Below are 13,434 nucleotides of genomic sequence, written 5' to 3' on the forward strand. Positions count from 1 at the left end.
AGATCCGGGTTCCCTACACTCACATCACGAGGGCCAGCTCTACTGGTTTGCCCAGGCTAGGTGCAGAGCTCTCTCTCCTGACTGCTGTAGGGAGTATTTTTTGGGGTGGGAGGAGGGCAGGGTTAGCTCTCCTGTTCTCATGCCCTCAGGGTCAGCTTACCTGCATCCAGACCACAGGCTCAGCTCTAGTGTGCTGCCCAGGTGAGGTGCACGCCTGCGGTGAGGGGTGGGGCCATCTTTCTTGAGTGTGGGAGGAAGGTCTCCTCTGTGGAATAGGGCAAGCTCACCTGCCAGCGAGGGCAGGGCCAGCCATCCGAGGACCAGTGAAGGGAGGGCTGGCTCAGCACACCATGCTTCCACAGGATCGTTTGCATGGTGACCCCCTGTGCAAACACGGGCCATGGACATCACCACAGACTCCAGCTGCAGCGGGACGACGGACCAGACATGGCCCTCAGCAGCAGCTTGGGCCAGATGCCACCAAGAACCCAGTGGCTGCATAGGCCACCCAGATCAACATGCTCTTAACCTCCGAGCCGTCTCTCTAGCCTCATCCTCTATTTTAAACAGAAAGGGACTTAAGAGAAAATGAGCATTATATGGAGAGGTTATACTTAGGAATATATATGTATATGTATAAACATATATGCATGCAATAACAATCAGCGAGAAAAGAAGTCATGAATTTGAAGGAGAGCAGGAAGGATTTAGAGGGGAGAAATGTTGTAATTATAATTTCAAAAACAAACACACAAAAAGAATTAGATCCTTATAAAACCACTGAAAAGTCCATAGATCCAGAAAACGGAATTAAGATCATGTCTATGATCAAGGGGATAGGAAGTGAGTGCTGCCTGAGAGGCAGGAAGCAGGTAACAAGGCTCTGAGCAGGTAACTGGGGTAGAACTGCCCCAGACATCTGGCTGCACCAGCATGCTGCAGGAGACGCCTCTGCCTCCTTCCTGCTGTGAATGACAGACCTCTACTTCAGAGTCTATAAAACTGGCTGCACCAGCATGCTGCAGGAGACGCCTCTGCCTCCTTCCTGCTGTGAATGACAGACCTCCACTTCAGAGTCTATGAAACTTCGGCTTTTCCTCTCAGGGGTACGGCGGGGCGAGGTAAGGCACAACGATGTCGGCGGGTAGGAGCCAATATTGAACATACACATCATACGTTAACATCAATTCCAGATGGATGAAAGTAAATTGCAAAAAGTCCAACGGTCTAGAAGAAACTGCGTGAATTTATAATCCTAGTGAAATTCTGAAGCCAAGAGAAAAGTTATGAATGTCTGCCTAGCAATTGTAACGGCTACTCTCGGCTGTCAACTTGACTATATCTGGAATTAACTAAAACCCGGAGACGGCTGGGCACACCTGTGAGGGACTTTTGTTTAATTAAGTCATTTGAAGTGGGAAGACCATTTCTAACCTGGATCTTTGAGCTGGGAAGACCCACCTCTAATCTGGGCCACTCATTCTGCTGGCAGCCCTGTAGAAGGACATGGAAGAAAGAGGCCGCCTTATTCTTTGCCTGGCTGCTCTTGCCCTTGTTAACAAGGGCAGTCCTTCACTGGCATCACAGCCTACTTCCTACAACCTACTTCTTCAGGATTCTGGCGTATACTGAAGACCAGCTGAGACGTTCAGCCCGTGGACTGAACAACTACTGGATTGCTAGACATTCCGATTACAGGCAGCCATTGCTGGAGGGAGGGAGGGAGAGAGAGGGAGAGAGAGAGGGAGAGAGAGAGAGAGAGAGAGGGTCGGGGGAGAGACTATAAGTTCTGTTATTCCAGAGAACCCTGACTGCTGGGACGAAGCTCAGTGGTAGGGCACTTCCTTAACACGCGTGAGACCTGTGTTCAATCCCCAGCACCGGAAGAAAGCAACACCAAAGGCAGTGATAACCACGAACAGTCTACGCACACACATGCTGTGCCACCAGCAGCAAATCTGCATTATGGAAACATTGATGCAAGTTGGCAGAGGTTCGCAACCAGATAGTGCAGCACTACTTGTAAAAACAAAAGTCTGAACAGGAGCAATTCAAAGTTTGAATGCTCCACGGTCAAGCAGAGCTCTGAAATGATGCTCCCTTAGGTAACACACACACCTGCAGGACTACCTATATCACCAAGCCTCATACAGATAACACATTGTTTTTGAAAATCATGAGGTATTGAATTGATGGAAGTATTACAGGCTCTTCTTTTTCTTCTTTCTGGCTCCAATTCAGAGTCAAAAAAGAAATAAAAACTCAGAAAAATTTTGATAACTATGTATTTATTTTCTTAGAATGTTCATGATTATTTTTGGTTTCTAACTTAAGCAGACATGATCTCAAACATATAAAACTGTGTTCTTTAGAAGCATCTTGCAGGTAATATACACAGTGAAATCATATTAATAACTGGAATTATTTTATACATAAAATTATGAATTTCAGTTTTAAGAAACTGCACTTATAAGAAATAATTCTATCATACATACATTTACAGTTTTTACTTTTATAATCTCTTCATTCAAAGTTATTTTGCCCCCAAACACTGTATTTCAGCGTAAGTATGCAGCAGTAATTAGTATGTATACAGGTGGCTGTAAAGACCACCCATAACTCTAACAGATTCTGCTCCAAAGGTGAAAACTTCCTGATTAGAAAGCATTTTAACGTCATATCTTATACAAAGCAGCAACAGTATTTAAATTATTAGAAATGGCAAATCCAGTAATACATAAAGTCCCTTAAAAAGTATACTTGAAAAGCACATTACTCCATAAAATATTTACATTGTTTAAATTATGACACAACATCTTCTGTTTTAGCTGAACATATTAACAAAAGCCTCTAAACAACAATACAAAAGCTACTCTTCCTTAAGAAAGGAAACTTTATCCTTGGATTTATTCAGCATTTTTATATCATCCAGCAGCTTTCTGGGTGTTAAAACATGTGTAGAACCTGGTGGAAGAAATGATACATTTTCAGAATTAAAACCTTCACATGGCCCGACGTTCGGTGCATTGAACAGCACCTCCACAGCGTTTTATCACAGCCACATCACCCCTTGTCAGGAAGCATGCTCAGAACTCTTGAGAAACGCTGCCCTTCACTACCCAGCGTTGGTCGGGTCTGTGCTCTACACTGGTTTCCAGGAGAGAGACGGGAAACTGCAGCAGTTGTCACTTGCCAGCAAAGCTCCGAGCAGCGATGACACAAAGCTGGCCCACAGCTCTTGCAGCTCTCTGGGTTAGGGGACTTTACCTGTTGGTGGCGTCACTGGAGAAAATTCTCACCTACTTTACTATCAGTGTGTACGCATACGCAAGCACATGAGTCCGCAGGAAGACTCTCCTGCCACCGTGGCCTCTGGGCCTGGAGGTGTCAGACTTGCTCGGCAAGCATTTTTTGACCCGCTGAGCCATCTTGCTAGCCTGGCTGGTATTTTAAAACTCAGTTCCACACAGGCCTCAGCAATGTTAGATATACATGAAAATAAATACTTCTGAAGTATAAAATGTACTAATATGTCACAAAAGCATGTAATGATTACAGCAGATATTATCAGAGGATGGAGTTTTAAAGGAGCAAGTTCAAGCCTCTAAAAATCAGAATATTTTACAATAAAATTATCAAAATACTAACTAGGAAAAAAAAACTTCAGCAATTTTACAAAATGTTTCATGATTAATTTTTTTCTGCACACTGTAATATAGTCTTACATTTTCCCATGTATAATTTTGCCTTAAACATTTAAGAAACAGAAAAGATGAAAGTCTTACCAATAATAACCTCACAGGATTTATGTGCCTGAGAAACTTCGTAAGCACAACGCATCTCAGAGTATGTAATTCCTCCAATTACAAAGATAATCAGCCTTGACCCATTTTTCCGGTCCAGCTCTAAATAGTTAGTTCTGGGTTTCTGGCGAGCACTAGAAAGTAAAAAATAAAGCAAACATGTTGTAAACATTCCTAAAGCCACACTGTATGTAGACTCAATCAAACTCCCCTTTGGAACCAATTGTCTTGGTCTTAATGAAGGATGTAATCACGGTACAATTTCACCATTTAGAGAAAGGCAGCACAGCCCACTTCAGATTCAATTTGAATAAGTCACAGTTTTGTTTGGGAGGATGAGACAGAGGACAAGAGTTCAAAGCTAGCCTAGCAGATGCATGGATGGAGATATATAAAAAAACACCTTATTTCCAAAAACCAAAATAAAAACCACTCATTTCAAAATGTTTAAAATAGTTTTAATTTTCATTCTGTGTGCTTGGTGTTTTGTCTAGATGTAAGTCTGTGTACCATGTGTATGCAGTGCCTATGGAGGCCTGAGAAGGGTGTTGGATCCTGTGGAACTGGAGTTACAGACAGTTGTGAGCTGCCATGTGGGTGCTGGGAATTGAACCAGGGTCCTCTGGAAGATCAGCCAGTGCTCTTAACCTCTGAGCCATTCTTCCAGCCCCCTCTTTTATATTATATGAAGACCTATTATGCCTGAAAAGTCTATTTGCTGAAATTGTTAGGAAATCAGGGATGTAGTCTTGCAAGAGTGAGATCTAAAGACAAGAAGGGGAAGAGAAGAGGGGCTGACTAGGACCTAGCATGGTAATAGGACAGCCACTGCTGGGATTCCCAACAGGATGATAACCAAAAACTGTCTGGACCTGAGTAAGGGCACCTGCAATGTCCATCACATCTGTCCGCATCTGAACAGGAATATCCAGGAAGTAAGGGCTAAAACCCAACCTAACCCAGGGATATGCTCTGTAGGCCCTGCGGGCTAACTGTCAACGGCTTACATGCAGGGAGACTCCAGACCATCTGGGAAAAGATGGGAAGGAAAAGAGCGAGCCTGAGAGCTGGCGTGTCGGAGGGTATTCCTTAGTCCTCAGTGTGATCAGAGGGTGGAAGGAACATGCCTGAAGGAATGACAGTGTCTGCCCAGACAACTGCTGATCGCTAAACTACACAGACAGAAACAACCATTAAGCCAAGCAGAAAATAAACAAAACTCAGAAGGCCTATGGGATGCTACACAGCAAGAGAGAAAAAGTCTACACTTTAAGTCTACACAAATTATACCAGAAGGCTGCTCTCAGTGCATGTGCTGACTAGATCTCATTGTGCGGCACGTCGTCTGCGTTGTCCATCGGTTCTTCCTAGTTTCCACTTCTGAGTTTTGTTAGCTTAGTCTGTGGTGCTGAAGGTGAAACCTACCGCCAGGCAAGCACATTACTGCTAAGTCACCGTCAGCTCTCAGAGTATTACTTTTGCAGAAGACTTGAGTTGTTCACAACTGTCTGTGACTCCAGCTCCAGGGAATCCGGAATCTCTGGGCTATGTGGACACTGGCACACACCTGCATACACTTCCCCCAAAATACACACAATTAAAAATCAATCTTTAAAAACTCACCACAGAAAGCAACTCAAGAGTTGCTCTACTATGTTATCTAAAAGGTTCATTTTCAATAAAATGTAGCAGATATACAAAGAAACAATGTGGTCAGTACTTTGGCAGAAAGTGAGTTTAGTAAAAGTAGAGGTTGTACTGAGCAAATCCTTCAAAGCAGATTGTATCTGTATCTTATCTCTATCTATCTGAATGTAAGGTTTTCGAAATGTCAACTGAACCAATGCAGCCTCAGCAGAAATGACAGGCGAGCTGACGGTGACTTAGCGGTAATGTGCTTGCCTGGCGGTAGGTTTCACCTTCAGCACCACAGACTAAGCTAACAAAACTCAGAAGTGGAAACTAGGAAGAACCGATGGACAACGCAGACGACGTGCCGCACAATGAGATCTAGTCAGCACATGCGCTGAGAGCAGCCGTGACACTGGAAGGCACTAGAGGCGGACAGGCAGGAGACAACCGAAGGAGAAAGACAGGAGAGCAGAGCTCCAGAGACCCCAGGACAACGGCAATCGTCAGAATTCTGGAGAGAGAAAGGGACCGAGAAATAACAAAACACCTCAAAAATATAACACTAAAAGCCCCAAATTTGATGAAGAGGAAAGAAACATAACAAACCTCCAGACAGAATAAACAAGAGAGAACTACATGTCGACGTGACAAGTCACTGGTAGAAGCCGAATTTCACGGGTCATGAGATGGCTCCTTAGGGAGGGGCTTGCTTGCTGCCAAGCTGAGGGCCTGCGTTCAATTTTCAGGACCCACATGGTGGGAGGAGAGAACGTCTCCTGTGAGTTGTCTTCTGACCTCTGCATGTGCTGTGCCATTTGTACATCCACACACAGAATTAAAACACAAACAAAACCCTACAAAGCAGTTCAGTACACTACATAGGGCAGAAATACAGTTAGGAAAAAGTATAGACATATGGGTAGATGATTAAACTCAGACAGATAAGAAAAACAGAATAAACCAGAGCACAAAGAGAAGGGAGGTAGGAAGGGAACTATGCTATATAAGGACACAGATGTGTGGGGAGGTGACAGATTTATGAATATTTTCCTGACTTCATTTAATTAGGTTATAGCTGAAGAAAAACTACCTTTGATGTTACTATATGCCTCAAAGAGAACACTGTGCAGCATTTTCAATTATTGGTCTGTAGTATCCTAGCACAAACATTTTAGTGACTTTTGTTTATAGGTTTACCTCACAGCTCCAGAGCCATTCCACACTGCTGGGCACCGAGAACAATATGGCCATTCTTTGGAATCTAATCTGTTATCGATGGCATCCTAGGGAAGAAAACCATTAACACCATCAAGAAGATGTAGTATCAGAAATTGGTTTTGTACACAGCTCTATGAGCACTAAAGATACAGAGCCCTTCTTTACACCACACATCTTACTTGCAGTAAAAGTCAACACACTAGGGCTCGACCGATGGCTCAGTGCTCAAATGCACTTACTGCTCTCCTGGAGGACTGAGATCCAGTCCCCAGCACCCACATCAGACAGCTCACACTGCCTGGAACTCTAGCTCCAGGGGGTCCAATGCCTCTGCCTTCCATGGACACCTGCACTCGGGTGCACAAATCCACACATGTACACACATAATTAAAATGCTAATATAAATACATGTATTTCAGAGCTGTCTTACTGGAAGGTCCTGCAATGGTATGAGACTCTTTCAGCTCTCGGGATGCTTGAGGTTTGTAAATGGCTCCCAGGCCACTGTCCTCCACAGTAGTGCCTCTGAAACAGAAGGCACATCTAACCCTGAGATACTGAAGACAGTCCAATGACTGTGCAGTGTTTTCCTGCTCACTGGAGTTTTTAAAAACTCCCCCTTTTCTCAGATTTTATGACATACTCATGTATATGCTTATATTATATAAACAGATTATGAATGTTTATTAATACAATAATATATATTTGGTCAACCAACAAGTTCATGCTCATATTTTAAAATTTATTATGGTTACATTTTTTATTAGTCAATGCAACTTGCTTTATAGATGATGCACAAAGATACTGAGAAGTGGACACAGGAGGGTAAAGCAATTCAAGAGGAAGAAATGATGTTCTAAGTTAGGAGGAATCTTAACTAAGACAGCCACAGATCCAGTGCACAGTTTCTGGAGTTAGCATGCAAAACCTTGTTAAAGAGTTTGAACAAGTTTATTTTCATTTAAAAAATAACCAGTTAAGAAAAACTACTTCGGCATAATCATTGTTGGGGTGGGAGGCAACTTACATTGTAGAAGACAAAGTCTAAGCTCTTTATATTTTTCGGCTGTGTTCATGCATTTACAAATGATGGAAAATTAGTTTTGAAAAGCAGAGTAATAGTAAAAGCATTAGCACTGAAAGGAAAGTAGAAATTAGAGCTATAATTAGTCAAAGGAAAGCTGGAAAAATGTTTTTTATTGAGCTCCTAAGGCAATTTTAAAATAAGTTTATAATTCCTATAATTAATACTATTTTCTAAGAGCAAACAGTACTAAAAGCATATTCACCTGATTAACAACAAACTATAGTGGGGTGTACAGTTTAATCACATACTTTTCAGTTTTTTGTTTTTGTTTTTTTGAGACAGGGTTTCTCTGTGCAGCCCTGGCTGTCCTGGAACTCACTCTGTAGACCAGGCTGGCCTTGAACTCACAGATCCACCTGCCTCTTCCTCCTGAGTGCTGGGATTAAAGGCGTGCAGCCCTACTGCCTGGCTTTTTACTAAGATATATATATCACTGTGTTCAACTGTCATTCAAATTAATTTATGTTACATCGTTATTTAAAAGAATAGAAATGTTCTCCATGAAGCATGTGTGTGCTCATTTTTATTTATTTATTTGGTGAATTTTTCTGAGGTCCTTAAGACTTCAAAAGCTTCTTTGCCTATAACATCTCCCTAGATAAAGCTTTCTTTTGTGACCCCTCCAAGCACTCCAGAAACTCCTGCATGTGAGCTCTGCTTACAATGACAGGTGACAAAGAGGAAGGAGTAGCCACAGGCGGCGGTCAGGGTCAGTGGAAGGCTGGCGTTTTACCTCCATGATGTCTTTGATAAAGGGTGTCCACCGGGAGAGCTGGAAGGTCTCTTCTGCAGAGCGGTCTTTTCTCACCGGCTTGGCTTGTTGGGACTAACAGAATGAAAGAGACAAACCATTTCATTAATATAACTCACAAAAATATAACTTACTGACTACTTAAAAAAAAAGAAAAAGAAATCAGAGCAGGTTGGCACATGCTGGGTCACCGAATAGTGTTTGTGCTAAGAGTGTCATACGTGCTAATTTACATAAAAGTATTATATAACTTGGGAAAGAGTGGGGCTCTAAATAGAGTTCTTTCGAATTTTACTCCGAGACTTACTTTTATTTGATTATTCATTATGTATTTCTTTATAGTACTGGGGATTGAACCAAGGACCTCAAACATACTAGGGAGTGCTATACCATCAAGTTTTATGCCCGACCTGAGCCTAAATTATGTTTAGAGGATGTAATTTCTTTCTGTGCTGTATAAATGGGTGGATGTAAAATTCGACCACTGGTACATGAATCAATAAAGAGAAAAGTATAAGTAGCAAATGATAATAGAAGCTGAAAATACAAATTCACTAGGAAATATTAATTCAGATTACCTGTGAAAACAAAACATCAGGGTGGGTATGTGGCTCAGGTGGTAAGAGCACTTGCCTAGTAATTCCCAGCAGCACACACACTGGGGGTGGGAGCAGAACTGTAACCCATCACTTGAAAGGTAGAGTCAGGAGTTTAAGGTTAGCCTTGGCTACAGAGTAAGTTTGAGGCCAGCCTGGACTCCATGAGACCTTGTCTCAGAAAATGAAAACAAAAACCCCAATTGCTTACTTAATAATCAAATTCTGTAAGATGACGTCAAGAATGTCTATAAGATTCCCATAAACAAAAGTAGTTAATTCAAGAACCTCAGGATGCAATGGCAGTGTGTCTGACTCCAGAAGTAGTTAAAGCATGCATACACCAGATGGGGAGACACACACACACACACACACACACACACACACACACACACACGCACGCACGCTCCTTACTGGGGGAACAATGGGAACACCAAGGTGACTCCAGTTACGAATCATGTCACTATCATCTTCTATCTTTACATTGTGGATCAGTCTGTCCAAATTTTCTTCCGTCGTTCCTTAAGGAAGTAAAAGCAGGAGTGCACGGTCAGATAACTGCTGCTCTAATTCTAGGTTTGAAGTAACAATACAAAGACTAAAGCTTAAAAGAGCAAACTTATCTCCCTTGGTCGTCTCTCTGCTTCCTATTTTCCTGTAAGCACCTTAACTGGCACCTACTTTTGGCTTTTCTAAGACTCCCTTACGGTGAGTACCAAGCTATTTATTAAAGTGTGACTTGGGGGCAGGGAGACGGCTCAGTGGGTAAAGGTGCTTGCTGCTAAGATGACAACCTGGGTTTGGTCCCTGGAACCCACATGGTGGAAGGGAAAAGAGAACCTCAAATGCACCCAAACTGCAAGACCACAGAGTAGCTACTATGTGGGTACTGGTCAATGTTGGTGAGAGCTAAAACCTAGATATAAAATGACCTCTAGTCACAGGCCGTGACATGTACGATCCCCACCACACACATATAAATAACATATAATAACTCACTGTAAAAGGAACCTAAGTGATTTTAGAGTTACCACTTGACTACATTCACAGACACGGGGAGGCTTTCCAGTACCGTTAATCCCGAAGATGTAGAGCAGGACGGCTCGGATTTTGTCACAGTTGTCGTGGTTCTTGTTGAGCAGCACCGGGAGGAGCACCAGCATGGAGTCCTTCACCCGCTGCCCTTCCGCATCTGTCCCCAGGGCCAGGTCCTTAACGACAGTAAATGCAGACAGTGCTCTACAATCCCATTTACTTTTCTCTTAAAAAGTGTCTATTAGTAAATTGTCAAATTCTGGTGGAACACTGATGGTATTTCACAGGAAATGTGAATGTTAGCTGTAACTATTCATTGCACAAAATACAAAAGGTCATAGAGCAAGTCAGAGGGAAAGAAAAATCACAAAACCCGAGCTAGCCACTGTGATAGCCACTACAAATGAGGGTACGTGCACTTCTGATGTGCTCAATCTGAGTCAGAGTGTGCTCTGGGTGCAAAACAATGGATTTTTGAATGCTTGTGAAAAATAGAAACTATCCCATTAACAGGTTTTTTTTTAAAGATATATTTATTTATTAATTTATTATGTACACAGTGTTTTGTCTGCATGTATGCCTGCATGCCAGAAGAGGGCACCAGATCTCATTACAGATGGTTGTGAGCCACCATGGGGTTGCTGGGAAATGAACTCGGGTCCTCTGGAAGAGCAGTCAATGCTCTTCACCTCTGAGCCATCTCTGCAGCCCAACAGTTTTTATATTAACTAAATGTTGAAACAATAGTGTGAACATATTGGGTTAGGTCAAATGTATTACCAAAATTAGTTGCACTTATCTTTGTAATGTGGCTACCAGAATAGTTAATAATACATGCAACTTTCATTCAATTTCTGCTAATGTGATACTCTAAACAGCTTAGGAATCATATATATAAATCTCAAAACAAAAACATGCTGTGTAGAGTCCTGCAGGCTAGTGCATTTACACTGTACCCCAAGAAAGCTTTGAAAAGGTGCTTCAATAATTCAAAGCACTCCACAACCCAAACTGCAAGACCACAGAGCAGGAGGGCCGAGCTGTTGATGTTGGTGGGTCTATAGTTTGGATCTGGAATGACCCCTAAAGGCCATGTGATAAGGTTTTGTCCAGTAGGAGCCAGAGGAGGTCTTCAGGTCTTGGGGTAGTTAGTGCCTCTGTAGGGACAGTGGAACTGCTGTCCTTTCCTGTTTGTCTCTCGGCTGCCCTCTAAGGACACCCCTGCTGTGATGTGCCACATGCCTAAAAGCAGTGAAGCTAACTGATCAGAAAACCGTAAATCTCAAGTATTCTCAACCAAGTGTGCCCCAGCACCAACACCAAACACAACCCACCACAACCGTGAGCCCAAACAAGCCTTTTCTCACTAGGACTCTCCCAGGTCAGGTGTGTGTGAGGAGGAAGCAGGGACCAGGCAGCCAATACCGCCCAGGTTAGCCCCTTCAAAGAGTCTGTGGAGCTGCACCACTGTACTGAGCCAGCAGTCACATGCTGGCCCAGGTTAGCCCCTTCAAAGAGTCTGTGGAGCTGCACCACTGTACTGAGCCAACAGTTACATGCTGGCCCAGGTTAGCCCCTTCAAAGAGTCTGTGGAGCTGCACCACTGTACCTCGCCAGCAGTTACACGCCAGCTCACAGAGTCGCTCTGGAAATGCACTGCACAAGTGGGTGTTTCTGGCTCGGTACATACCTGCTCAGTTTTGCAGAGCTTCTCAATATTCAGCTTAAACTTATTCATGCAATCTTCAGCTAAGTTAAGATGGACAACTTGCTGAAAAACAGAGGAAAGTGATTATTTATAACATTTTAATTACTTTTTGTGTAACTGATGATATTAAACTTTTTAAAAATTATGTCAATGGGTGTTTTGCCTGCTTGTATGTCTATGTGCCAGCTGTGTGTGGGGCTGGTGCCCGGAGGCCAGAAGAGGGCATCAGATCCTGTGGAACTGGAGTTACAAATGACTGTGAGCTACCAGGTGGGCACTGGGATCTGAACCTGGACCCTCTGGAAGAGCAGCCAGAGCTCTTAACTGCTGAGCTTTCTCTCCAGCCCCTAAATTAAAGTTTTAAGATGGTATGGGTTTAAATGCAAGAAAGAAACATGCAAGAAAGACAACCAGCTCAAGAAAGGAAGTGAGAATCACTGTAATTGATGGGTAGTCAACAGACATCGAGAACAGAACTCAGTGCTGAGTCTGTGTGGGGTCTGAAGAGCACTGAAAACTGGATAAGGAAAAGAAGAGTCAACGCCTAAAACCAACAACAAAAGGTTTCTTTTCTATTACTGCTTCTTAACTTGGTTATGGCATTATAAAATGTGAAAAGTCAACTGTTGTAGCACAGGCTGGGCTAGGCACGGTGGCTCACACCTACAGTACCAGCAATCTCAGGGATGAGGTCAGAGGATTGCCACAAGTCTGACACAAGCCTGGGTTAGAGTGAGTTCCGGTTCAGTGTGAACTAGAATGAGACTTATCTCAGCATCCCAAAGATGGATGGACTGATGGATAAATGGACAGATGACGGAAGGAGAGAGGGAGGGATGGAGGGAAAAGAATGGAAAGAAAGTGAGTTTATCTGGATGTAAATGATTTTAAATCTCATCTGTAACTATTAACTTAAGGAAATGTATGGGTTGGTGTCCAGCACTGGAAACAAACAGAACAGCCACTAGATAATCTCACACTGAATTTTTCTATGAGGCTGAGAAATACTAAAATTATTCTGTTCAGCTGTTTAAGACAAACTTTTAAAAAAGGTTTAAACAATGCAAATGATATAGACAGAAAAGTCAGTGGCTAGTTTGGTTAGTTTGGGCATTTCTCAGATCTACAGTAAAGGTTGGGAGGACAACGACCATCAACTAACTACTCCAGGGACGCTGATGCGCCCGACCACAGGAGCAGACAAACGGTCAAAGGCAGAGCGTCTCACACAGGCCACTGCTTACCTTCGTCATCTGTTTTCGGAAGTGGGGCATCTTTTTCATCAGCTGGGTAAGAGCACTAAGTGATGTCTAGGAAAACAAACAAACAAACACAACAAAAAACTTAAGCAAACCCATGATTCAGTTATTTCACATTACAGCTTCCAACCCAGAACTTTTAAGTCTTAATAAACTCAGCTAATTTAGTAAACGAGCTAAGTTTTAAAAGCACTTTAGGGGTCTTCTGACTCTATCACAGTAAAGCAGCTGATATCAGGCTACGCTTCCCCGGGGACAGATGAAACAGTACCTTCTGGGCAATGGAGGGAGATGGGGGAAGCAGGGCAGGTGGTCACTGAGCTCAGCCTGCCTGTCCCCTGGACG

At 43.0% G+C, this 13,434-nt stretch overlaps 1 protein-coding gene across 1 annotated transcript in view; it reads right to left on the reverse strand.

Annotated features, from left to right (window-relative positions):
• Positions 1–2,271: 2,271 nt before the first annotated feature.
• Positions 2,272–13,434, reverse strand: part of Stxbp3 (syntaxin binding protein 3) — a 48,657-nt gene continuing 37,494 nt past the window's right edge. The window contains exons 12-19 of the mRNA XM_059266111.1: positions 13,075–13,140; positions 11,813–11,893; positions 10,160–10,298; positions 9,502–9,608; positions 8,474–8,566; positions 6,633–6,718; positions 3,786–3,937; positions 2,272–2,964 (exon numbers count right to left, since the gene is read on the reverse strand). Coding sequence (XP_059122094.1) covers positions 2,870–2,964; positions 3,786–3,937; positions 6,633–6,718; positions 8,474–8,566; positions 9,502–9,608; positions 10,160–10,298; positions 11,813–11,893; positions 13,075–13,140 — 819 coding nt within the window. The 3' untranslated portion in view covers positions 2,272–2,869. The remainder of the gene's footprint in view (positions 2,965–3,785; positions 3,938–6,632; positions 6,719–8,473; positions 8,567–9,501; positions 9,609–10,159; positions 10,299–11,812; positions 11,894–13,074; positions 13,141–13,434) is intronic.

The sequence above is a fragment of the Peromyscus eremicus genome, chromosome 6 (genome assembly GCF_949786415.1).
Source record: "Peromyscus eremicus chromosome 6, PerEre_H2_v1, whole genome shotgun sequence".
Lineage (NCBI taxonomy): Eukaryota > Metazoa > Chordata > Mammalia > Rodentia > Cricetidae > Peromyscus > Peromyscus eremicus.